General features: G+C 45.2%; 1 protein-coding gene across 1 annotated transcript; it reads left to right on the top strand.

The window, feature by feature from the left end:
- Positions 1-12,041: 12,041 nt before the first annotated feature.
- Positions 12,042-26,436, top strand: SLC20A1 (solute carrier family 20 member 1). The gene is made up of 10 exons (XM_081593546.1): positions 12,042-12,487; positions 12,668-12,808; positions 12,976-13,061; positions 17,946-18,042; positions 20,555-20,674; positions 22,378-22,647; positions 22,769-23,327; positions 23,890-24,075; positions 24,445-24,529; positions 25,478-26,436. Exons 1-10 carry the CDS (start codon positions 12,142-12,144, stop codon positions 25,631-25,633), a joined length of 2,046 nt encoding a protein of 681 aa, XP_081449672.1. The 5' UTR covers positions 12,042-12,141; the 3' UTR covers positions 25,634-26,436.
- The last annotated feature ends 719 nt before the right edge of the window (positions 26,437-27,155 follow it).

The following is a 27,155-nucleotide window of genomic DNA, read 5'->3' as shown; positions in this document are numbered from 1 at the left end:
CCGACTCACCACAACTAGAGAAAGACTGCTGGCAGCAAGGAAGACCCAGAAAAAACAGAAAGAAATCCTAAAAAAAGAAAGAAAAAAGAAACAAAGTTTCTGAAGGTACCTGGAACCAGGAGGGTAAGAGCCCTATATCCATATTCAGTTCAGTTCAGTTTAATCACTCAGTCGTGTGCGACTCTTTGTGACCTCATGAACCACAGCATGCCAGGCCTCCCTGTCCATCACCAACTCCCAGAGTTCACCCAAACTCATGTCCATTAAGTTGGTGATGCCATCCAACCATCTCATCCTCTGTCGTCCCCTTCTCCTCCTGCCCTCAATCTTCCTCAGCATCAGGGTCTTTTCAAATGAGTCAGCTCTTCACATCAGGTGGCCAAAGTATTGGACTTTCAGATTCAACATCAGTTCTTCCAATGAACACCCAGGACTGATCTCCTTTAGGATGGACTGGTTGGATCTCCTTGCAGTCCAAGGGACTCTCAAGAGTCTTCTCCAACACCACAGTTCAAAAGCATCAATTCTGAGGCGCTCAGCTTTCTTTATAGTCCAACTCTCACATCCATACATGACTACTGGAAAAACCATAGCCTTGACTAGACGGACTTTTGTTGACAAAATAATGTCTCTGCTTTTTGATAAGTGGTGATATTATTACCTACTGTATGTCTAGGTTGGTCATAACTTTCCTTCCAAGGAGTAAGTGTCTTTTAATTTCATGGCTGCAGTCACCATCTGCAGAGATTTTGGAGCCCCCCCAAAAATAAAGTCAGCCACTGTTTCCACTGTTTTCCCATCTTTCTGCCATGAAGTGAAGGGACCGGATGCCATGATCTTAGTTTTCTGAATGTTGAGCGTTAAGCCAACTTTTTCACTCTCCTCTTTCACTTTCATCAAGAGGCTCTTTAATTCTTCACTTTCTGCCGTAAGGGTGGTGTCATCTGCATATCTGAGGTTATTGATATTTCTCCCGGCAATCTTGATTCCAGCTTGTGCTTCATCCAGCCTAGCATTTCTCATGATGTACTCTGCATATAAGTTAAATAAGCAGGGGGACAATATACAGCCTTGACGTACTCCTTTTCCTGTTCGGAACCAGTCTGTTGTTCCACGTCCAGTTCTAACTGTTGCTTCCTGACCTGCATTCAGGTTTCTCGAGAGGCAGGTCAGGTGGTCTGCTAATTCCCATCTCTTTCAGAATTTTCCACAGTTTATTGTGATCCACACAGTCAAAGGATTTGGCATAGTCAATAAAGCAGAAATAGATGTTTTTCTGGAACTCTCTTGCTTTTTTGATGATCCAGCAGATGCCGGCAATTTGATCTCTGGTTCCTCTGCCTTTTCTAAATCCAGCTTGAACATCTGGAAGTTCATGGTTCACGTATTGCTGAAGCCTGGCTTGGAGAATTTTGAGCATTACTTTACTAGCATGTGAGATGAGTGCAATTGTACGGTAGTTTGAGCATTCTTTGGCATTGCCTTTCTTTAGTATTGGAATGAAAACTGACCTTTTCCAGTCCTGTGGCCACTGCTGAGTTTTCCAAATTTGCTGACATATTGAGTGCAGCACTTTCACAGCATCATCTTTTAGGATTTGAAATAGCTCAACTGGAATTCCATCACCTCCACTAGCTTTGTTCAGAGTGATGCTTCCTAAGGCCCACTTGACTTCACATTCCAGGATGTCTGGCTGTAGGTGAGGGATCACACCATCGTAATTATCTGGGTCATGAAGATCTTTTTTGTATAGTTCTTCTGTGTATTCTTGCCGCCTCTTCTTAATATCTTCTGCTTCTGTTAGGTCCATACAATTTCTGTTCTTTATTGTGCCCATCTTTGCATGAAATATTCCCTTGGTATTTCTAATTTTCTTGAAGAGATCTGTAGTCTTTCCCATTCTGTTGTTTTCCTCTATTTCTTTGCATTGATTGCTGAGGAAGGCTTTCTTATCTCTCCTTGCTGTTCTTTGGAACTCTGCATTCAAATGGGTATATCTTTCCTTTTCTCCTTTGCTTTTGGCTTCTCTTCTTTTCATAGCTATTTGTAAGGCCTCCTCAGACAGCCATTTTGCTTTTTTGCATATCTTTTTCTTGGGGATGGTCTTGATCCCTGTCTCCTGTACAATGTCACGAACCTCTGTCCATAGTTCATCAGGTACTCTATCAGATCTGGTCCCTTAAATCTATTTCTCACTTCCCACTGTATAATCCCAAGGGATTTGACATAGGTCATACCTGAATGGTCTAGTGGTTTTCCCCACTTTCTTCAATTTAAGTCTGAATTTGGCAATAAGCAGTTCATGATCTGAGCCACACAGTCAGCCCCTGGTCCTGGTTTTGCTGACTGTGTAGAGCTTGTCCATCTTTGGCTGCAAAGAATATAATCAATCTGATTTCAGTGTTGACCATCTGGTGATGTCCATGTGTAGTCTTCTCTTGTGTTGTTGGAAGAGGGTGTTTGCCATGACCAGTGCGCTCTCTTGGCAAAACTCTATTAGCCTTTGCCCTGCTTCATTTTGTACTCCAAGGCCAAATTTGCCTGTTACTCCAGGTGTTTCTCGACTTCCTACTTTTGCATTCCAGTTCCCTATAATGAAAAGGACATTTTTTGGGTGTTAGTTCTAAAAGGTCTTGTAGATCTTCATAGAACTGTTCAACTTCAGCTTCTTCATACATATATTCAAGGTTTTCATAAATCATCATCAGAGGCATTATCCAAAGTCACAGCAGAAAAGTTCAATTCCCTGCAGATGGTGGGGATGGAATAAATGAAATGGACGGTCCTGAAGTGAATATATTTGGGGGAGGGGTAACAGTAGGTTGCCTCCAGAAATAAATTCACTTATAGAAAACTGTGAAGCATCTGTGCATAATGGATGAGACCACCAACTCCAGAAGCATTTCATCCTAACAGATGGTAAGTGGAGTGTATAGAAAACTGGGGGACACCCAAATCCAATTAGTATCCAAACATATTGTATGCCCGCTAAATGCCAGGTACACGCCAAGCACTTTACTTATTTAATCCTCGGGGTGTGTGTGTGTGTGTGTTTAGTTGCTAAATTGTGCCCGATTTTTTTGTGACCCCATGACTACAGTCTGCCATGGGATTTTCTAGGCAAGAATACTGGAGTGGGTTGTAATTTCCTTCTCCAGGGGATCTTCCTGACCAAGGGATCGAGGCTGTGTCTTTTGCATTGGCAGGTGGATTCTTTACCGCTGAGCCAGAATGGAAGCTCATTTAATCCTGAGAACAACTCTTACTATCTCCACTGTACAGAAGAGAAATGTGAGGCAGCGAGAAGTAAGAGAATTTGCCCAAGGTCACAGCATGGAAATGGTACAGTGGGATGCTCATTCCATATAGTCTGACCCTAGAGGCTATGAACTCCTCCTTAGCTAAAATGATCTGAGTGCTTGCTCAGGAAAATCAGGCTTATGAAACAGTGGTGGCTTTTCAACATCTGACTGAAGAAGAAGGTACTACTATATTGTTTTCTAAACTTTCCAGGTAACAAGTCCTTCTTCTTGTAACTGCTTCTTAAAATGTAACGTGCCTATGAGTCCCACAGGGACCTTGTTAAAATGCAGATTCTACATAGAGAACAGATTTGTGGTTGCCAAGGGGGGTGTGGGTGAGAGAAGGAATGGGAGTTTGGAATTAACAGATGCAAACTATTATATATAGAATGGATAAACAAGAAGGTTCTACTGTATAGCACAGGGAAATATATTCAATAACCTGTGGTAAACCATAACAGAAAATAATATGAAACACACACACACACATATATATATAACTGAATCACTTTGCTGTACAGCAGAAATCAACACGTTGTAAATCAACTGTGCTTTAATAAATTTCTTTTTAATATTTATTTATTTGGCTGCACCAGGTCTTAGTTGTGGCACGTAGATCTATTTCCCTGATCAGGGATTGAACCTAGGCCCCCTGAATTGGGAGCTTGAAGTGTGGGTGACTAGACCACCAGGGAATAAAATTAAAAAAAAAAAAATGCAGATTCTGATTCTACAGGTCTGGGCAGGTCTGAAATTCTGCAAGCTCCCTTGTTACTGGTCTGAGGACCACACTTTGAGGAGCAAGGCTCTATCCAGAGGCCAAGAGAAATGGATTTCCCCATTGAAAAATGAACAAACTGGGCTCTGTTAGAACTTCAGTCTCCTATGAAGCCGTTCCCAACAGCTGAAGCCCCTCGGAGCGCCCAAACACAGGCCCTGGCTCTTGGTTGCTCTTCCAACAGACGGCTTTTTCTCCAGCTTCACCCATGGAGCCCTGGGAGTGGGGGGGGGTGCTCTTCCTGGAGCAGTTTCTCTTGCTGAGGGGATCAGGTGAGTGAGGGTTCCTGAGTCGGTTTGGGGGGCACCCGTGGAGAGCAGGGGACAGCCTCCTGTGCTCTGTAAATATTTGCTTTCGAGCGGAATGATGGATAAGAGTGACCTGGATGATGAACTGTGTGGGTCAGTACACCCACTGAGGTGGGTGGAAGTTCGACTTTGACTGTCGTGCTCAGGGCCAGCCCTCAGTGTAAAATTCTGGGTGTGAGAAGCAGTTTGTGTTTTGTGAGGAAAAAGGCTCTGGTCCATCTTGTTGCTCTGCCAGACCCTTGCTAGACTATTTGTTGCCTGAGTGAAACGATGAGGAGCTGGGGGAGCAACAGAGCGACTGAGACCATTACTAGCTACCCAGTCTGTGGGACGGCGCTGCCCTGTGGATGACTCACATCCTGCTGCCCACTCACTCTCTCAGACAGAAGCCACATGTCCCTGGCGGCTGTGGCGAGGGGCTGACCCCTTTCCCCTTCTGCCATGGGAGCATCATTACACACAGCTCCTGAGTTTCCAGCAAGCTGCCTTTCTTCCCTGCTTTTCTGGCAAGAGCTGAGAAAGTTGGGTCTTGGGGAAAATGGAATCCTGGTTGAAGTCTCCGGACAGGCCTTACTGAAGAAGTGTGCAGGCACACCTGGCTGTCCAGAAGCTTATTTCGGGACAATTTCAAGCTCTAAGAACTGTGTTTTTCTGCCCCCTCTGTCTGGGTTGTATGCCACATCTTGCCCAAGTGTGTGAACTCAAAACCAAAGGGAAGAGACCAGAGGTGGGAGCAGTCAGGAAGGAGACATATAAAAATCTAGAGTGGGTGGACCGGTCCCCCACCCCTTGTGTTGGCAGAGGAACAGACTGACCTGTTTCCCGAACACGACCAAAATCCAGCTGTTTATTGCTATGAGTTGCTGGTTTGAGGCCATTCTCAACCAGTGAGTCTCCACATCAGAGCCTGGCTGTGCGGGTGCTTGAAAGCACTCTCCCCCTACCTCCCCTCTCTGTCTGGAACTTTCCCGGGACCTTGTCAGGGCAGAGCCGTGGATACTGGGTGGTCAGTGCTGTTGGATGGGGAATGAGGAAATGTTTGAAGACAGAGGCCAGCCACGCGCAGAGCAGGTGGGAGAGTAGTGGTGAGGATGGTGATGTGTGGTCCGTACTTGAATTGTTGTTTTGAACCTATTTCTGGAGGAAGTGACTAGGGTCACAGCAGTGAAAGCCTGGAATCCTAACAACTAGGCCACCAGGGAACTGCCTGGTTTTCTTTCTTGAGAAGTCTGAAGAGAACAGGGTTTTCAGTAACTCTAAGATAAGGTCAGGCCACTGTATCAACTTTATTTCTGGGAAGAACATGTGCTCTGATTTCCTGCCTCTTACTCTGGGGATTCTCCAGGCAAGAACACTGGAGTGGGTTGCCACTTCCTTCTCCAATGCATGAAAGGAAAAGTGAAAGTGAAGTCGCTCAGTTGTGTCCGACTCTTCGAGACCCCATGGACTGCCTACCAGGCTCCTCCTTCCATGGGATTTTCCAGGCAAGAGTACTGGAGTGGGTTGCCATTGCCTTCTCCAACTCTGGGGAAAGGGCGGGGGCAATCTTTTTTAAAAATTTATTTTATTTTTAAATTTATTTTTTAATTGGAATATAATTACTTTACAATGTTGTGTTGGTTTGAGCTGTACAACAATGTGAATCAGCTCTAAGTATACATATATCCCCTCTCTCTTGAGCCTCCCTCCCACCACCCCCATCCCACCCCTTTAGGTCATCACAGAGGATGGAGCTGAGCTCCCTGTGCTATACAGCAGCTTCCTACTAAAGGGGAGCAATCTTGAAGTAAGGTCTCCTAAAACTGCCTTCTTCTCTTCTAACAGGGTTAGAAGAGGCTTAAAATACAGGCTGTAAAAGCAACAGAGTTAATGAAAATAAAGAGGAAAGAAAGGGGAAGTAAATACATTAACTTAAGTGCAAAGAAGAGTTACCACCTCAGGGCATCCTATTTGCCTCTGCACTTACTGACAGCCAGGGATAAGTCACTTAGACTCCCAAGTTTGTGGAGTTCTTCTGGTTTAACTGTTGCTTCATCCTCTGTGACTCAGTTTCTTTGTAAAATAAGGTAAAAGGGGACTTCCCTGTTGGTCCAGTGCCTAAGACTCTGTCCTCCCAGTGCAGGCGGCCCAGGGTTCGATCCCTGGTCAGGGAACTAGATCCCACAGTCCACAACTAAGAGGTTTGAATGCCACAACCAAGGTCTGATGCAGCCGAATAAATAAAAATAAATATTACCAAAAAAAGCATAAGAGTGATCAAGATGGTGGAGTAGTAGGAAGTGAAGATTGCTCTCTCAAAAATGAAAGAAGTTAAAAAAAGAGAGAAATTAAGGTAAAAGTACATCAAGAGAGGTTTACTGGAGCATCATGTGAGATAATGCATGCAGAGCTCTTGATAGGGTGCCTGGCTTTGAGTAAACAGGGTAGGAACTACAACTTCACTCATTTGTGACTGCAGCCAAGCAGAGGGGAGTGGTGGGTAGGGAGGGGGTAGTTTTCCTTTACCCTAAGGCTCCCACCTTCTCTTTGCTGGATATCTACCCCCCTGCCCCCCCCCCCCCCCCCCCCCCCCGCACCATGCCCCATCCAAGTCCTAATGAATGGAATGAATGGTCTCTGAAACTGCCTTGGACCGGGGCCTGGCTCCACAGTGCTCCCATCCTCCACTGCAGTTCCCCTTTCCTCTGAGCAGATCATTTTCTAGATGCTTCCTTCCTGCCCTGTGAATGGTGACCTCAGACTGCAAGTCTCTCTGAGCTCAGAGAATACACAAGGGGCCTTGCCTCTTCCTTTTGTCTATGCCTCTGCACATCTGGTGGGGCTGGTGAGTCAGATTTCCCAGCTCTCAACAGTTCAACTCCACTCATGTGGAGTCAGTGGGAGAGGGAATCATCTCCAAGAAAACTGCTAACCTACAGTGCCCAGGCTGGTGTTCAGCGGCACTCAGCAGGCTGCCTTATGCAATTCTTTTGGAAGTGAGGGTAGATGACGGATCCTTAAGCTCCTGGGCTCTGTGGCAGGGATTCACCAAATATCCTGGCGGGGGGTCAGAGTCTGGGCCAGGCCTAGGCTTCTTATTCCTAAGCCAGCAAGCCCATTTACCTGCCCTGAGCCACATGCCATACCCCATCTTGCCGTCCCCAGGTTCCTGGCAGTGGGCCCCAGTTTCTCATGGGTCCCATTCTTTTTTTTTCCACCTTTAAGTTCGTTTATTCTTTTTTTTTTTAAAGTTATTTATTTTTAATTGGAAGATAGTGAGAGTGTTAGTCGATCAGTCGTGTTCGACTCTTTGCGACCCCATGGACTGTGGCGCATCCGGCTCCTATCCATGGAATTCTCCAGGCAAGAATACTGGAGTGGGTTGCCATGCCCTCCTCTGGGGATATTCTGGACCCAGGGATTGAACCCGTATCTCCTACATTGCAGGCAGATTCTTTACAATCTGGGCCACCGGGGAAGCCCAATTGGAGAATAACCGCTCCACAATATTGTGCTGGTTTCTGCCATACATCAACAGAAATCAGTCATGGGTATACATGTCTCCTCCCTCTTGAAGCTCCCTCCCACCTCCCACCCTATCTCACTCTCTAGGTTTTCATAGAGCACTGGGTTTGAGCCCCTGCATCATAAAGCAAATTCCCAATGGCTATCTATTTTACAGATGGTAATGTATATGTTTCCATGTTACTCTCTCAATTCATCCCACCCTCTCCTTCCCCTACTGTGTCCACAAGACTGTTTCCCTTCCACTCCCATTCTTTATCAGCATTGGGAGAAATCTGAAAGAGCTTGGTTTTGATGGCAGCTCTGACACGTGACACACACATCTCTTTAAACATGAGCTCTGCACAGTAGGCCTTCAGCTAGTTGTTGAATTTTTTTAATATTTACTTTTATTTATTTATTTGGCTGCCCCAGGTCTTAGTTATGGCACTCAGGATTTCCTAGTTGTGGCGTATGGGATCTAGTTCCCTGACCATGGACTGAACCCAGGCCCCCGGCCTTGGGAGTGGGGAGTCTTAGCTACTGGACCATCAGGGAAGTCCCTATTTGTTATATTAAGAGTGCGGAGATTGAACCAGCCATGGATTAGACATCCTTTCTGAGGACTTGACATACGTTGATTGAGTCCTCACAACAACCCCACGAAGTAGCAACTCCCAACCTCTCCACTGTGCAACCCTATGGACCGTAGCCTGTCAGGCTCCTCTGTCCATGGAATTCTTCAAGCAAGAATACTGGAGTCTGTTGCCATGCCCTCCTCCAGAGGATCTTCCCAAACCAGGGACTGAACCCACGTCTCTTATGTCTCCTGCATTAGCAGGCAGGTTCTTTACCACTAGTGCCACCTGGAAGCCCTATACAGATAAGGAAACAGAGATAGAGAAGGTACTTGTCCCTGGTCAAGTGACTAGTGAGTAGCAGAGCAGGTAGCTCGGGTTAACTGTCTATACATTTAACCACTAGACCAAATGGCCTTGCTAGGGTCCAAGGGAGCATGTCCAACACCTTGATTCTAACAGAAACATTATCCTTGGGATCTCTGCCCTCTTTCCTGTGTTCAGCCATAAGGTCAGAACCAGTGCCATTTGTTTGTGAATTGGTGATCCTCATACGTCCTCTATTTTTCCATTTCAAGGCCCTGAAACTTCCCTCCACAGAACCCTACCTCTCCTCCCCAGGAGAGGATGAGGCATTCCAGCCAAGAGAAGTCCAAGTCTCTAAGGGCCACACCCTACTGATCCTCTCTGCAGGTGAGATAGCCAGGACCCACCCCAACCCCCACCTCTCCTGACAGCCCCATTGGCAGAGGCGCTATGAATGTTGTTCTGAGGAGGAAGGGTATAGCCCTTCTACAGCCTGAAGATGCTCACAGAATTCACATGCATCCAAGGGGAATTGCCTGAATCTTTGCCAGCACTCTCCTCAAATCCCCCCAAGGGGCTTGGCCTGTGCTCTCAGCTTGTTGGTTATTCACAATAACCACCTTCAACAGAGGTTGTCCAGCAAGTGTTTGCCAACTTAAAGGGCTAGTACCACAGACTGGCAAAAGCACGTCCATGGGCAGAATGAAAAAACAAACACATACCAGGGAAAGTTCTAGGTAATTGCCTTAATAACTTGCTTTGGAAATTACTGTTTTAAATGGCAGAACACTAAAGACCTGTAACATGTCAGTCCTTTATTTTTTTCATAACCTTGAAACAAAGTAAAGGTGGAGGGAGGTGTACAATTTAAGGTGCGAGAATTACATCAGATTTGCACTCCAGGGTCAGTGCTCCTGGACATTGCCCACTTCCTTTTTTGGCCACGACCTTGGGACTCAGAACTTTGTAAATTACTCCTATAACTCCACCAGATTTTCTAGGTAGGTTAGAGGAAACTCAGGTGGAGTTTTAAGCCTCCACATATGAGCCAGACTTAGCAATGATTTACAATGTCTTTGTTCCTGCTATTCAGTGCCCAGATGCTAGAGATGGCTAAAGGCCGGGAGGGCTCCAGAACATTCTAAGCCTGGTAAATATTTCTGTTGGGAATTCTTTAATCTCACTACAAACCCTGACAAGAGACCACGACCTTAATCTCCCCCGGCATGAGTGGTTAGTCTTGATCTCAGGCCGAATAATGAAATGCCCCCAAATGTGCAAAGCAAATCTTATTAATGTCAATATTACATTATATATACCATGTAGGGGCACCAGAAATCAATTTACCTCAAAATAGGAAAGTTTCCGATGGTCCGAAGAGAACACCTCCGACACTCTTTTCTACATTAGAAAACAGGAATATTCACGGAAACCACAAAACGGAAATTAGCATTCACCGAACACCTACAGAGTTCTAGTTCCATTCACACTCGTTAACTCGTTTAATTCCCTCTACCAAGTAGGTGTAATTGTTAACAATTTACATTCCTGATTACGCAACAGATCTGAAAGTCGCTCAAGGTGACACACTGCAGTAAGCAAGAATCAGGATTTGAATCGGAGAGTCCTTCCCCAGGCACCCCAGCCCCGGCGCAGAAAACGGTCTGCCGCGGGGAAATTAATGACCCACAGCCATCCTGTGGCTCTGCGCCATAACTGGGAGCCAACCTGGTTCTCGTGACTCCGCAGTACTGTTTTCACCCAAGTGCATGACTGCGGGAGTAAAGCAACCACGTGAGTCCTCTCCCTCCCCGGGCAAGGGACAGTGCCTGTCTGGCCAAGGGCAAGTCACAGGTGCGACAACGTGCCGGGACCGGATCCGGAGCCCCCGGGCGCGAGCCCCCCTGCAGCGTCACCAGGATGACGGGAGGGAGGGAAACTGGCCAGGTGTGGCCTCCCGATGCAGCAAGTCACAAGTGCGCTGAAGTGTGGCTCGAGGCTCGGACAGCTCCATAATACTGGGCTCGCGAGGGAGGAACTATGACCTTGGTCGCAGCCTCTATAACCCCCTCTCGACGATCTCCAGGGACCGGGTGAGGGTCCCCAGCGGCCTCCGCCGTTGACTCTAGGCGGTGCCAAGACTCAGAGGCAAGGCCGCAGGGAAGGGGCTGACCCTCCCCACGTGGACAGGTTCCCTTCTGTGGGCGTGACCCACAGCGCGGGGCGGACCAATGAGCGCCGCTGTCTGGCTCATCCGGCCGGGCTGGCGGGGTCTGCGTCATCCCGGGGGTGGGGCTCCTGGCCGGCGCGAGGCGCGGCGGGTCACGCGGGGCGCGGTGCCGGCTATAAGTAGGGGCCGGCGGCGTGCGCTGCCAGAGTGATGGCTGCCGGCGCGCGCTGCGTGCTTTCTCTTCTCCGCTGCTGAGGCGTCAGCGGCTGCTTCCAGGGTCGGTCGCCAGCCCCGCGGAGCCATCCCCAGAGCCTCCGCCCCAGGTCGTGTGCTCTTCGATAGAAGGTGCGTGCGTCCCTGGTTCTAGCCCGCCGCCTGGACCTCGCCTCCTGTTCGGCTCCTCGTTTTCTTTGGTGAGTGGAGGCGCCACCTTGGAAAGGCTCTTTCTTCTCCCCGGGGCCCGGTGTGGGCGCGCCGGTGCTGGGGATAGCCGGCTGGGCCGGGGCTGGCGGCGCAGTGGGGTTCTGCTTTCGTCGCTGCTCGCCTCCCTGCCCCACCCCATCCCAGCCCGCCCCCCCGTCCCCCGTCTGTCCGCCTGTCCGCCCGTCCGCTCGTTCGTTCGTTCGCCCTCCCGCCCGCGGGCCTTTTTGGCGGTCCCCTGGTGGCGCGCGCGCGGGAACGGCCCTTTTCCGGTTTTCGCGGGGAGGGCGCGCGCGGGCCGGCTGCTCGGGGGCCGGGCCGGGCCGGGCCGGTCCAGGCTGGGCTGGGCGCGCGCGGGCGGAGGTGATCCCCGGCGCCACGTGCCCGGCGCGATCTCTCCGGGTCGGGGGACAGCGGATGGCGGGCCCGTCCGGGGCCCCCCCAGTCCCAGTGGGTCGGCGCGGAGTGCGGGACCGGCCCCCAAGGGCGTACTGTTATTGGTATTTCTCTCCCTTCCTCCTTCCAGGATGAACTTGCGTCCTTTCTCTTCTCCGCCATGGAATTCTTCTCCGTGTTCCTAGCCCTCCAGAGCCAAAGAAACCCCAGACAACAGATGCCCATACGCAGCGTATAGCAGTAACTCCCCAGCTCGGTTTCTGTGCCGTAGTTTACAGTATTTAATTTTATATAATATATATTATTTATTATAGCATTTTTGATACCTCATATTCCGTTTACACATCTCGAACACCGCTCAGTAATTCTCTGATTCATTCAAGAACCACTACTCTAGAGAATGGCAACGACCGTGGCACCGCTCATTACCACTGCTATTGCTGCTACTGCCGCTTCTGGTCCATTGGTGAACTACCTATGGATGCTCATCCTGGGTTTTATTATTGCATTTGTCCTGGCATTCTCCGTGGGAGCCAATGATGTAGCAAATTCGTTTGGTACAGCCGTGGGATCAGGTGTAGTGACCCTCAAGCAAGCCTGCATCTTAGCTAGTATCTTTGAGACAGTGGGCTCTGTCCTCCTGGGGGCCAAAGTGAGTGAGACGATCAGGAAGGGCTTAATTGACGTGAAGATGTACAACTCGACCCAAGAGCTGCTGATGGCCGGCTCCGTCAGTGCGATGTTTGGTGAGTTCACCACCACCGCCCCCGCCCCTATTGTCCTCTTGGTGGGTGAGCAGATTCCTATCATGGGTAGTTCCATTCTTGTGTTCTGAAGCTTTTCAGATGGTTACCTTCAGTAATATGCGCTGCGTACGTTACTGGAATTTCTGCCTAGTGTTTTAATCAAACTTGACGTGTTTTCAGGTTCTGCGGTGTGGCAACTAGTGGCTTCCTTCTTGAAGCTCCCCATTTCTGGAACCCATTGTATCGTCGGTGCAACCATTGGTTTCTCCCTGGTGGCAAAGGGGCAGGAAGGTGTCAAGTGGTCTGAACTGATAAAAATTGGTACGTTTCATTCTAAATGTCTATTGTGTTACCACGAGGAGGCATTGTTTGTGGGAGTAAGTAGTTGGTGTCAAGTTGGAGGGATGGACTCAAGTTTTGAAAAGGGAGGAGTGTTTGGGTTCCTGATTATCATTAGTTAATGTTTCTCTTAATGTGTTCTATTCCAGTGTTGTCTTGGTTCGTCTCTCCTCTGCTTTCTGGTATTATGTCTGGGATTTTATTCTTCCTGGTTCGTGCATTCATCCTCCGTAAGGTAATCTTTCTCCCCTCACCACCCGCCCCCGCCATGACCTGGAGTAGGTCACATTCAGTGGTATTCAAACGGATAGCATTTTTGCAAGTGTGATGGGTGTGTAGGAGTGTGACCTTGGAGAGTTAGAAACATTGTTTTGTACTTAACTTCTTTGAAAGAAGAAAGTTTTCAATACCCAAGAAGGCATTTGGAAAAGAGAAATTGAATGAACACTAAGGGGTGCCAAGAAATTGAAGAGATTGAAAGCAGAAAAAATTAATGTATTTGATGTGGCTTTGTTTAGCTGTTTATGCAGGTTACTACTTTAAACCACCATCATAGGCAGACCCACCTTTTTTTTTTTTATTGGAGGATAATTGCTGTACAACAACTTGAATCAGCCATAAGTGTTACATATATCTCCTCCTCCTTAAGCCTGGATCACACCTCCCCACCCCCAGGTCATCACAAAGCACTGGCCTAGGGCTCCCTGTGCTATACAGCAGCATCCCACTAGCTATTTTACACGGTAGTTTATATATGTCAGTGCTACTTTCTCAATTCGTCCCAACTTGCCCTTCTCCCCCGGCTGTGTCCACAAGTCCATCTGCTTCTCTATCTCAGGCCAGTTTGAATTGTAAGCTTGAGTGCTCTGGGTGGCTTTTACTTAACTGCCAATTAAAATGGAATAGTTTGGGTCCCTGCCTAATTATCTGTAGTGTTGATTATTGAAACCAGTTTATGAACTTCATGGTGGGGACTCAAACCTCTCACAGTGACTTGACTTTAATATCTCAGAATAGGTAAAAAGGAACCAGTAAAGGTAAAAATCACAAAAGTCTGTTTAGTTTTTCTTGGCAGAAAAATTCCAGATAGCCGTTTAATTTCCTGTCCCTTTGAGAATCCCTTTTGAGGGACCCGATAAAACATTTCTTTTATCATGAAGTCTGATGCTGGCTCCAAAATAAATGTAGACAACGAGGGATGTTGTTGGACTGAGTTACAGTAAAAATAAAGGCATTTTTTTCTCAGTAAACAAAGTTGTCCTTTTTCTGAGACGAATGACTCTTTAACAGTCCATTGTAAGTTCTTAAATTCTAAACTGAGTGAAGGGAGACAGGTAGCTTAATCCCAAGTGGTAAGAATGTACTGAGCCATTTGTTTGGTCTAGTTCTAAGCTTCTCTTGGGAGGATTTGTACTTTCTGTAGAAATTCTATGATTGGTATCAAGTGATTCACTAATCTGTTTACCATGGCCTGAGTCTGGCAAAAGATAGCAATGTAATACTTTGAAAACTTGAAAGCTCTATAGCTTAGTATAATTTGAGAGTAAAAATTGTCTTATTGAGGAAGCTGGTAATGATTTGCGCCTACCCTCCCACTCCCCACAGCTGTAGAATATGATAATAGGATGCTTCAGTTTGAGGGCAACTTAGCTGGGGATCAGAGCTCAGGAGAATTAATAGAACCTGCTGTTAGGAATTCCTGCTCATAAAAGTTTCTTTTCCATAATTTTATTTATCTTTGTCTGTGCTGGGTCTTAGCAGGTGCGAGGGCCTTTCTCCAGTTGCAGTGCGAGGGCCCTCTTTGCCACGGCCTCTCCCATTGCGGCTCCTGGGCTCTAGAGTACAAACTCAGTTGTGCACAGGCCCGGTTGCTCCCTCTGGTATGTGGGATCTTCCTAGACCAGGGATTGAACCTATGTCTTCTGCATTGGCACACCACTGAGCCACCAGGGAAGGCTTTGCACATAAAGGTTTTACACTGGGGTCTGATTCTTTTGATTCTGTGGAGGCTTTGTGTGTCTCAAACCAAAATAGACTTCTTTCCTGGAGGAGGGATGGTCATGCTCTCAGGTGCAGAGTGGGATTTTCAGCTGCTCAGACCTCTCATTTGGGGAACCCGTGAGGTATTTTTACCGTCAGTTCTTGAGAGCGTAAATTAGCTATATTAACTTCTAAACTATATTCCTCATGGGGTATGAGGATGGACATGATCAAGAATGATTGAAATTGCGTTTAAAACTACTCAGGATGAACTTGGACAATCTCCACTGGTCCCCCCCCCCCCCAGGGGCAGGCACATGTCCTTGTTTCTAATCTACCAATAAGAGAGGAATTTTTAGGTGATGAGACTGAATATTTCTGGTTACTGTTAGACTTGAACATCTCAAGAAAACATCTTTAGAATGATAACCTTTGGTGGTCCTGGCTGTTAAAATCTAAATATTTGACCATTAAGATACTTTTCAACTAAAAATTCTGTTTTGGAAATTAATAACATTAAAAGGGCTTTTAGACATTTTCAGTCTTCTGAATGTTCCCAAGGTGTTGGTTAGCCTCATAGGGAAGAGCAGAGTGAAAGTTACGGACTGGGACAGTAAACAAGGGATGGGGCAAAGAAGCTTTCCTGTTGAGTGTTTAAATTCCAGTCAGAGAAGATGGGTCTTTCAGTATTCCTCCCTTCTGTCAGAAATCATGTTAAATCTGTTTAGGGCATCTTTTCAGACATGTCCAGTGTATAAAAAAAACTATCCTGGTTGAAAATGAGTTAGGAAGGACCCCCCACACACACCTTTCCCATCCCATATAGCTAGGTGATGAGATGTTTACTTCGAGGTAAAGTTTTAGCTGTGTGTTTAGATGAGTCAAATGTTGGTAAACATTCTCATGAAACAGCCCTGGTTACCTCCTGGGGGAGTGGTTGACTGGAGTTCCGAGGTAACAGAAGGGAGGAAGAGAAGCCCCTACATATTGTCTAGAACCCTCATGGATTTTGATGTGGGTGTGGAGCAGGGGGAGTCTTAAGTTCCTTGGAGAATTTCTTAAAACCACAGATTATTCAAAGAAAAAGGTATATACAGCTCAGGTTCATAACCTTACTACCCTTGGGGTGGGGCCCACATCATGGAGTGGCTCAGGGATGCTTAGGTTTTGTTGGCTTTTTATTTTGTCAGGTTCCTTATCTGTAGCATTCTTTTAAACTGCACATTGGGGAGCTGATGTTCAGGTGGTTTTCATCCAGGACCCATCATCACTCTGCTGATTGGGAATGGCACCTCTGCTTTCTGGTTCCTTAATCTTAAGCCATTAACTCAAGTCTTCCCATGTATTGATGAGTCTTTTCCTTGTCTTTACCTTTCCAAGATTTTCCATTGGATCTAAGATAGCATTAAACCTTTAGACTGACAACATCTTTGAGATTTAGCCTTCCCATGTGTTAAGATCTGTCCTCTTGGTTTTTTTGTTTTTTTTTTCCTTAGAACTTATTTTTGGCTGTGCTGGGTCTTTGTTGCTGTGCGTGGACTTCTCATTGAGGGTGTGACTTCTCGTTTTAGACCATGGAGTCTCGGCACTCGGGCTTCAGTAGTTGTTACTCCCAGGCTCTAGAGCACAGACTTAGTAGTTGTGGTACACATACTTACTTGCTCCTAGGCCTGTGGGATCTTCCTCAGAACCAGGGATTGAACCCGTGTCCCTTGTACTGACAGCTGGATTCTTACCGACTGTGCCACCAGGGATTCCCTGATGGCTCAGTGGGTAAAGAATATGCCTGCAATGCAGGAGACTCACTCCTTGCCTGAAAAATACGATGGACAGAGGAGCCTGGCAGGTTACAGTCCATGGGGTTGCAAAAAGTTGGACTTAGAGGTACCACCAGTGAAGCCTGTTGTTTCCAGTCACACTGGCCTCCTTGCTGTTCCTCAGGACAATTCAAGCATTTGCCTCAGGGTCTCTCTACTTGCTGATGTCTCTGGGACATTCTGTTCCAGATAGCTTGTTCTCTAGCTGCTGTTTCTCCACCTGGGTGTGTACCTGGCTACATGGCTTTATGGCTTGTTGATGTAACACATCTGTGTCTTCACTCCAATGATAGTCTTTGGACTACATCCTCCCCCCCCCAAATTAAAGTTTGCCCCTCTTTCCATCACTGCTTCCTTCCCCTTCTTTTTCTTCAGAGCATCATTCTGTATTAGAATGTCAGTGTCAGCTCTGTGAGAGCAGAGACTTTATCTCATTCACAGCCATATTTTCGTGCCTGAAATGGTGCTTGGCACAGTCTGTTGAATGAGGAGATGACCTCATATACGATTGAATTTTTATCTTAGCACTTTGGTAAATCATTAGTTGTGGCTTATTTATCAAATGTCTAGATAAGATGGTTGTCGCTAGTATATTCTACATGTTTTATATTTGAGAAGTCATTGCAGGTAAAAAGTCAGGTAAGAGATGTTGTAATAACTCATAGACTGTTTGTTAACCTCTCTCACAAATGTAGAATACATCTTCAGGTGTGTGCTCAGATTTATATCTGGACATGAGGTACCTTAGAGCCTGGGTCCCCACCCTTATGTTATGAACTGGGCCACACATCAGGAGGTGAACGGTTGTCTTCCATGAAACCCATCCCTGGTGCCAAAAAGGTTGGGGACCACTGCCTTAGAGCACTGGGGTTTGAAACTGACCATCCAGGACATCACTAGTCATCAGTAATAAGTAGCCTTGTTAATGTGATCAGTCGCTCAGTCCTGTCCAACTCTTTTTGACCCCATGGACTGTAGCCCACCAGGTTCCTCTGTCCATGGGATTTCCAGGCAAGAGTACTGGAGCAGGTTGCCATTCCCTTCTTCAGGGGAGAATAACAGCAACAAAAAAAACCCAAACAACCCCCCCAAACATAAAATCAAACACAAACTTAAATTCAGATAGATGTAGATCAGTCTTGGTAGGGGGACTTCCAGGAGCAATGTAGGAAAAGACCATTTGTCCTCAGAGACTACCATGGAGAGAGTTACTGGCTGGTACTGTAATTCCTGGAGCTGCCCTTTGATAAGGTTCTGTGGAAATGGGTTGACTTTTTACAGCTTTTAAGATCTTGATCTTTACGATAATGATAATTTTACAGGCGGATCCAGTTCCTAATGGGTTGCGAGCTTTGCCAGTGTTCTATGCCTGCACGATTGGAATCAACCTCTTTTCCATCATGTACACTGGAGCACCATGTAAGTGCACATCAGAATATTTAAATGTGAATTTAAAGTTGTTTCTAAAACTTGCATTAAATGCCCAATTTACCCCTTTTTGCTTTACAGGGCTGAAATCTACTAGAAGGTGACTGGCCTGCGCCCATTTCAGAAGGCTGCAGGCTAGTGTACGCTGAGTTTAACCTAGATAGTTTTTCAACCAAAGAGACCTGCTCAGATTCTAAATCACTACAGACTTTTACTCTTTAGTCTTCACAGGATCCACCGATAATTTGATCTTATCCCTCCCTCTCTCCTACCTGTGCTAAAAATACCTGGAATTGATGTTAACCTCAAGTTCTGACTGCCGAAGAGTCATTAGTTATATGTTGTCTTCGAAGTATCAGTCATTTATGACTGGTTTGCTGGATATTCTTATTTTTCTCTCCCAATTGGAGCTGCTTTGTTTTCTAAGTCCTAAATTTACTCCCCTGAATCTGCTTGAATAAGAAGAGTTGGGATGTTTAACACCTGCTCTAAGTGCACTTGGAAGAAGAATTCATGCAGCTAAGAGGAAAAATATTTGTGAGAATATAAAGCTTGAAATGTTACTTTTATGTTGGGACGAAGGCAAAAGCACGGATTAAATTAGGATAATACATGTTCAAAAGATGGATTACCTGTAACTTGTCAGACAGGAGAGTATTATGCCTTGATTAGTACGTTTCACTCTTAGGTTCATTTGGTTGTATGGCCTCTCACTCATCGGGTCAGACTGTTGTGACTCGCTGGGAGAAAGACATTGTGCATTGCTGCCTAGGACAGAGTGTGCTTATAGAGATGAGTTGGGGGGAGAGGGGAAGATAACTGAAATAGTATCCTGAAGCTACTTATCCTTACTCTGTACTGTGTGCTCACAATTTCAAATACTCTTTTTTTAAAATGCTCATTATGGCCCACTAAGTTTATTTCATTTCTGACTAATGGAGTGTAACTTGCTTCATAAATCTCACTGAAGTAGTAAGTCACTGACCAAAAATGAAGTATTTTTTCTTCTTTTAACTTTTCAAAATATTTATTTTTAATTGAAGGATAATTGCTTTACAAAGTTGGTTTGATTTAGTGAAGTATTTTTAACCTTGTCTTTATTCTTAGAATAATCAGGAAAAAAATTGGACAACTTTATGAGACTATTGATCTTATAGGGATTACCAGACTCCTTAACAAATGATAGAAGCAAGGAAAAGTTTGCATGCTGCATTTCCAATCTGCTTTAAAATGGGCTTTTCATGTTAAACTAAAAAGTTCTCCATGAGGCTCTAAGCACTCACGTTGCATGTGGTAGCAGCATAGCTTATAGTTCAGTGAAATTAGAAACTCAAGTTTTCAATCATTCCTTGAAAAGGGAACATGGATATTTTTGTTTGGATCATTTACAAGGAAAACCAGTCTCATTTCCACTTTTTGACGTGGAACATAGGCAAATTTAAATTGTGGTAGATTAAATTTCATGTATATTTTAGTTGATGTGACTAACTGCATAATTCAGATTGATAACAATTAAAATGGAAAGATTGAGTCACTACAGAACTTTAGTTTTGAAGGGGCCTCCATTTATATCTGATTTTTAAATATGAATTACTTTGAGGGACAATAGATTTTCCATTTTATAAGTAATATCTAATAAGCAAAACAGTCACAAGTACCTGAGATATTCTTGTATAAACCACAGATCATTATAGCATCTTTTTAGGCTTAAATAGTGATCTCTGGTGCTTTACCCTTATCATTAATATAGGCTTAGTGGCTTGGAGCCTGTTGGCACTTAAGTGATAACCAGGTGACTAGTTAATGATCCCTGAGCCATGTGAGAAGTAGGCAGGTCTGATTAAGATGTGGCTTGTTAGCATGATTACTACTGTGCTATTTTCCTTTTGTGAAAGACAGCCCTTTGAACCTTTCTTATCTTTTGATAGATAATGTCCCAGTTTTCTGTATCATAGTTTGATAAAGCATCCTAAGAGATAATCTTGCTCTAGCTAATTTACAATGGATGTGATAACTTCCACAGAGAACTAATGATATCAGCATGAGAAAAGTGAAGACTGAGATACTTGCCTTTTTTACTGTTAAAATCCATGTGCCAACGTAACACATGGATTTGGCGTGTGCGGCCGTTCCAGCTGGAGGCTGGGCAGTGGAATGTTCCCATTTGCTTCATAGCTGGTTGCAGAGCCTCAGTGTTAATGATCCTTTACTCTTCAAAGCAAAGAAAGGAAAAAGCCTAGTATGTGAAGGAGCTTGGGAGATGGGTAGTCTAGCAGGTGTTAAAAGCGGGCCAGATGGTTGTGGGTTTCAGATGCTATGGGATTTTTCTCCCAAATTCCTCTAGCCAGGAGCAGAGTAAAGCCTGTGAACCTCAGGCTTGGCAGCAGCAGTGAAGGGTGTTGGGCTAGCATGGGAACCCCAGAATCCCCAGAGGAGGGTTTACACGTCGTTACAGGGGGGCTGTTGCCCTGGGGTTTTCAAGATGCACCGTTTTATCTCCTAGTGCTGGGCTTTGACAAACTTCCTCTGTGGGGTACCATCCTCATCTCGGTGGGCTGTGCAGTTTTCTGTGCCCTTATCGTCTGGTTCTTTGTATGTCCCAGGATGAAGAGAAAAATCGAACGTAAGTAACAAATCAGCAAAAAAATTTTAACTCATAATGTGCTTGCCTTTTTTTTTGTTTGGCCATCTGTATAAATCCTCTACTTGGATAGATTGGTAAAGCCAGAAACATTTAAATGGAAATTCAGGGATATAGGTTTATTGTCCAGACAGTGTTCTTATTAACATAATACGACCAGAGACCTAGTCATGAGGCACTTTTGACCTTATTTGGGCTGCCAGACAGGCTAGGCACTTCATCTATTATTCCTTTTTTCTTTCAACTGTACCATGATCACTTGGTAGGGATATGCTAGATAAATACAGAGAAGCTGTAGTCTACATTAATTGAGAGGATGAGGATTCACTGATGCAAAATAAAAGGTATGAGATACCTTCACAGAAAACATTTACCAAAATGACTACCATGTATTGCTTAAGTCAGGTTCAGGTATTCAGAGCTAGGCTCATGTGTACCTCTGACTTTAGATTTGGTTAATTCTCAGCACTGGAGCACACATGAAGGGCTCCTTTAGACTATTACTATACCGAGTATTCCAGTAGAATTAAATCTGGAATGTTTTGATTGGTATCAGTCTCTATACCTTGTATTTCTGTGCTCGCTGTTTGAGCTCTCTTGAAGTCCTGTTTTTCTGCCCTTCTCATCTGCGAGTGCTGGGGTGGTGATTTCAGTTTCTTGGAAGCAGTGGAGAGCCGCAAGGACTGCAGTGGCAGTAGCAGGGTGCTGCGTCACACAGCTGGGCTGAGGAGCCACTGAGAAGCTCTGCGCTCAGCCTGGCAGCCTTCAGGACTTTGTGACCTTGTTTCTCCCTCAGGCTGGGAGGAGATGAGACAAATCTTGCTAAGGTTTTATATCCTGGTCTGTTGCCTGACTGGGATGCCTAAATGCCCCCGGGGCATTGGTACAGAAGCAGAAAACAGTCCCACCTCATCATGGGATCAAGCACCATAAGGCACTTCTGTTTGTTTTATAGAGGCAGAAATTCAAGTCACCTTGAGTTGCCTGCATTGAGCTGAGTCATATTGCTTGAACTCATGGATTGAAATTGAGGGCCATTCCTCTTTTAAAAGAACATGCAAGAACTTCCCTAGTGGTCTGGTGATTAAGACTCCACACTCCCAGCACAGGAGGCTTGAAGTTTGATCCCTGGTCAGGGAACTAGATCGCCTACTGCAGCTTGGACCCAGTGCAGCCAAATTCATTATTAATTTTAAAAAACATGCACTAAATTCAATTTTCAGTTGCCAGTCAGCTCTCCCTACTTGACTGACTTTCTACTACAGAAGGAAGGGATCAGCAGGAAGCTCAGAGTTTTTTTTAATTTGACTGTACTGGGTCTTAGTTATGGCACATGTATCAGGTTCCCTGACCAGGGTTCAAACCCAGGCCCCCTGCATTGGGGGCTCAGTGTCCTAGACACTGGACCGCCAGATTTTACTGTCTGGGCCTTCACTGAATAAAGTTTACAACCATTGATACTAGGATGTTCTGCATTTGCATCTCTGGTTCCTTCTAAATGAGAAATATGAGATGTGGCAAATAAAGCAGACAGGAAAATTATCCCGAATTTTCACTCAAGTTTACATGTGGCCTTACTTTGAGATGGATTCTTTTTTTTTTTTTTTCTGAGGAGGGAAAGGGGAAATCAGCAAGTTAGTTTGGTCAAAACCAAAGAAAAACATCCTTCTCTCCTTCCTTTCTAGGAGAAATCAAGTCTAGTCCTTCTGAGAGTCCCTTAATGGAAAAAAAGAATAGCTTGAAAGAAGACCAGGAAGAAACAAAGTTGTCACTCAGTGACATTGAAACCAGGAATCCTGTTTCGGAGGTGGGCTCAGCCACCGTGCCCCTCAGAGCTGTGGTGGAGGAGAGAACGGTCTCATTCAAACTTGGAGACCTGGAAGAAGCTCCCGAGCGAGAGAGGCTTCCCAGCGTGGACCTGAAAGAGGAAACCAGCATCGACAGCTCTATGAACGGTGCGTGGAATCTGCTTGCTGGGGACAGGCGGGTTTCCCTCTGTTTCTGTTACCATTGGGGGCTCACTGTTTGGATCTGACGCTCTTGGCATTGATTGTTTGTACCTTTTGGTCTTGGCAGGTGCTGTGCAGTTGCCGAATGGGAACCTCGTTCAGTTCAGTCAAGCTGTCAGTAACCAGATCAACTCCAGTGGCCATTACCAGTATCACACCGTGCACAAAGACTCCGGCTTGTACAAAGAGCTCCTCCATAAGTTACATCTTGCCAAGGTGGGAGACTGCATGGGAGACTCTGGTGACAAACCCTTGAGGCGCAATAATAGTTACACTTCCTACACCATGGCAATCTGTGGCATGCCTCTGGATTCCTTCCGCACCAAAGAAGGCGAACAGAAGGGCGAAGAGATGGAGAAGCTGACGTGGCCTAACGCAGACAGCAAGAAGCGAATTCGAATGGACAGCTACACCAGTTACTGCAATGCTGTGTCTGACATTCACTCGGCGTCGGAGATGGACATGAGTGCCAAGGCAGAGATGGGTCTGGGCGACAGGAAAGGGAGCACTAGCTCCCTGGAAGAATGGTGCGACCAGGACAAGCCAGAAGTGTCTCTCCTCTTCCAGTTCCTGCAGATCCTCACGGCCTGCTTTGGGTCCTTCGCCCATGGTGGCAATGACGTCAGGTCAGTCAGTCAAGATTCTCGGCACTGCTCATTCTATTTTTATGCTGCATCATCCTTTTATATAAGGCTCGGTTTGTGGGACATTGAATAATGCAGATTGAAGGAGATAATAACGATTGATGTACAAAACAGGAAGAAAAATTTCTTCAGAGAGATTACAAAGAATGTTTCCATTTCTGTAGGTGATAAACACATCCTTCACAGAGAAGCTATTTATCAAGATAGGATCTAGTTCTTTGATAAGAATCACTGCCCCTAGAATGAATTTGTAGGCTATTAATCCTAGTTCTGTGGTTTGTAAACTGTTTGTTGAAATTCAAATTTGCTTCAGGTGGGCCTGTAGAAAGCCAGGCCAACAAATGGGGGGTGTTCCCTTCTGAGAAGAGGTCTCATGGTCTGCTGTGTATGTTGGGGGCCAGGGGAGTTCCATTTATTTCCCTTGAAAGACAGTTTGCTAATGAAAGCTTTGCTTTAGAAAACTTAGTAAAGAATTTAACAAATAAGGACCATGCCAAGTTGTAGTTTTGCCTGCAAAGTCATCTTTGCTCTCTTTTTCATCCAGCAATGCCATTGGTCCTCTGGTTGCTTTGTATCTGGTTTATGACACCGGTGATGTTTCCTCAAAAGTAGCAACACCAATATGGCTTCTGCTCTATGGTGGTGTTGGTATCTGTATTGGTCTCTGGGTGTGGGGAAGGAGAGTCATCCAGACCATGGGGAAGGATCTGACACCCATCACACCCTCTAGGTAAGTTGGTAAAGCAGGTCTCAGGTTAATGCTCTTTTTCTTAAGATAACATATGAGAAAGATGTGTGAGCTAAGACTTAATGACTATGTATATTTGGCTTTTATCTGTGTTTATGGAGCCAATGCTGATGTTTACTAAATTCTTCAAAGTAGAAGTGCAAGCCTTATAGTGAGCTTACAGAAAACCTTAAAACCTTAAGCATTGGAAAACAGAAGAGGAATCTCATGGCCTGATTTAAAGTAGATTTCAGAAGTTTAGAGTAAACTGAAGATGTCATGGGTAGATAGCACTGCAAGATTGTACTAACTTTTGCTAACTTACCACAATTTAAATTCCATTCTTGACTAGTGATCTATCTGTGTCCACAGTGGCTTCAGTATTGAGCTGGCATCTGCCCTTACTGTAGTAATTGCGTCGAATATTGGTCTTCCCATCAGCACGACACATTGTAAAGTAAGTGATATAAAGGGTACTGTGTCTTTTGAATGGTTTTAGTAGATATGTGGAGAGGTGTTTTTTGTTCTTGATTTCCTTTGATATTTTGGTTTAGAAAGTTTTATGCTATGGGAGTGTTCAAGAGTTCACAAGTGTAGGACAAGTGACTGTAAGAATGTAAAGACCCATTTTGCAATATTTAAGCAGATAATATATTTTATATCCCCCAAAATGTGAAAGCCCTTTTGAGGTAGCAAGCCTGTGAGGCTTGTTGGTCTGTCAAAGGGCAATTTATAAAGCAAGCATGTACTCAGAGCCTCTCAGAATTGAAGCACCAAGGAATTTACTGAATCCTAAGGTTGCTTGATGACTACGAACTAGGGTATCTATAGAGAAAGAAAGAAACTGGCTTTCTTAAGGGAATTTAAGTTGGTTCATCATGGAGCCTTTGAGTCATTCTTTTTCTTCTATTACTAACGCAGTTTTTATTATTAGTGAAAGTATTAGTTGCTCAGTTGTGTCCGACTCTGCAACCCTGTGGTGGACTGTAGCCTGTCAGGCTCCTCTGTCCATGGGATTCTCCAGGCAAGAATACTGCAGTGGGGTAGCCATTCCTTCTCCAGGGGATCTTCCCAGCCCAGGGATCAAACCTAGGTCTCCCGCTTTGCAGTCAGATTCTTTACCATCTGAGGCACCAGGGAAGCCCTGTTATTAATATATAGTCCATTAAATTCCAGCAACTCAGAAGGAAAAAGAGAATTTTCTTTTCCTATTCTGTTTTACCCCAGTTAGCACGGATTCAGTGCTTGGATTTTATGTGGCCTTCATCTTGTTCCTAATACAAATCAGTTCTCATGGATCAGTCTGGCAGTCTGGGGCTCCTCACCTGTATAAGATCACGAGTCTTATTTAGCACAGTACCCTGGCATGTCAGTAACTAGTTTCCTTGGTGATTTCCTCCCACAGGTGGGCTCTGTTGTATCCGTTGGCTGGCTCCGATCCAAAAAGGCTGTCGATTGGCGACTCTTCCGCAACATTTTTATGGCCTGGTTCGTCACAGTCCCCATTTCGGGTGTTATCAGTGCTGCCATCATGGCAGTCTTCAAATACATCATCCTCTGAGTGTGAAGCTTGTGTGTGATGGAAATTCAGGTCAATGTTTGGGACCACCTGACACATTTCCTGCTCCTTTGAAGAGTGACTGCAATGTTACCGAAGACTGACAAAAAGAATCTCTTTCAAGTTTGGGAGCTGTGGGAGGGAAGCTCTACTTGTGCTGTAACTGCTTTTGTGCTAAATATGACTTGTCTCAAAATTAGCTATGTAAAATAGCCAGGTTTCCACTGGTTCCTCTTGAGGTCCCTTTTCCCTCTGGGCTGTGAATTCCTGTATATATTTCTCTACTTTTTTGTATCAGGCTTCAGTTCCATTATGTTTTAATGTTGTCTCTAAAGATAACGTGATTTCTTTCTTTCTTTTTTTTTAAACAACCATCCAGAGCCATTTGACAGTGCGCTCTGCTTTGTTGGTTTCACCAGCTTCTGCCCTAACACGCACAGGGACTTAACAAGAAACACCGTAACCTAAGCTTCCCTAATAGTCTTAGAGAAATAGTCACTTGTACCCTGCCCACCTGTCGGTAGTGGCGGGTTCTGTTGGCATCTGTGGGAACTTCTAATAGGGTCTTTGGACATGGTGAAAATTTAGGTTAGTAGTTCCTTCTTTGCAAGAAGTTCATTGACTATTCTTGCTAAGAAGTAGGAAGAAAAATCCTTCTGGCAGTCTTGGGTATTTCTTTAAGATTTCTGACAGTGCAGGATGGATGAATGCTGTGGAATATGAACTTCGGGCAAGGTAAATGGGCCAGCCTTCCATGTTCATCTGTCTACCTCTAAATAAATAAAAAGCCTACCATTTTTAGAAAACTTGTCTTGTTGGTTTTGTTCATACACATTTGTTCCCAGATCAGTTAGCCTCATGCATTCTTAGGAGAATGTGATATCTTAGCAAGTGAGAACTGCCCCCTAGCCGCAGATTCCCCACTCCTCCCTGATACATTTCTTAAGATCCCAGAATATACATGACATTATTCCATGGGGGCTGTTCTAACAGACTATAGCTTTTTTTTTTTTAATACTGGTGTATCTTGGACATTTCTTTAGCATGTATCTACTTGTTTTTAATAGCCACAAAGTTTTCCTGTTTAAATGGATTATCTTGTTTTATCAGATCCTTATTTAGATTGTTTTTAGCATTGCTGTTAAGAAGACTAAAATGAGGGTTGTGTGTAGCTCAGCTTCATTAAAAAATTCTGTTGGGGGAATTCCCTGGTCGTTCAGGGAGGCACACATGCTTCCAGCCTGATGGGTGGCCGGGGGAGGAGGGTGTATGCATAGATGTGACCCCTGGCTGTGGAAGTAAGATCTCACATGCTGTTGCAATGTGGCCAAACAAAAAACCCTCAAATTCCCAGTGTTGGATTTTTCAGTCTTGACACATTATCTCTTTTTATGCTTGATCAGAACAGTTAAGCAAAAGTACATGGCTGGAAGCCAGACAGTAACAGGAATAAGGCTATGCCTACCTGGCCTGTGCCTGAGAAGTTAGATCAGTGGTTAAGTACTTACCATGGAGTCACTTAGTA

Source organism: Giraffa tippelskirchi, chromosome 4, assembly GCF_054371585.1.
Source record: "Giraffa tippelskirchi isolate mGirTip1 chromosome 4, T2T-mGirTip1v1.2.pri, whole genome shotgun sequence".
Taxonomy (NCBI): Eukaryota; Metazoa; Chordata; class Mammalia; order Artiodactyla; family Giraffidae; genus Giraffa; species Giraffa tippelskirchi.
The sequence above is the reverse complement of the archived record's forward strand: the minus strand, read 5'-3'. Positions and strand labels throughout refer to the sequence as shown.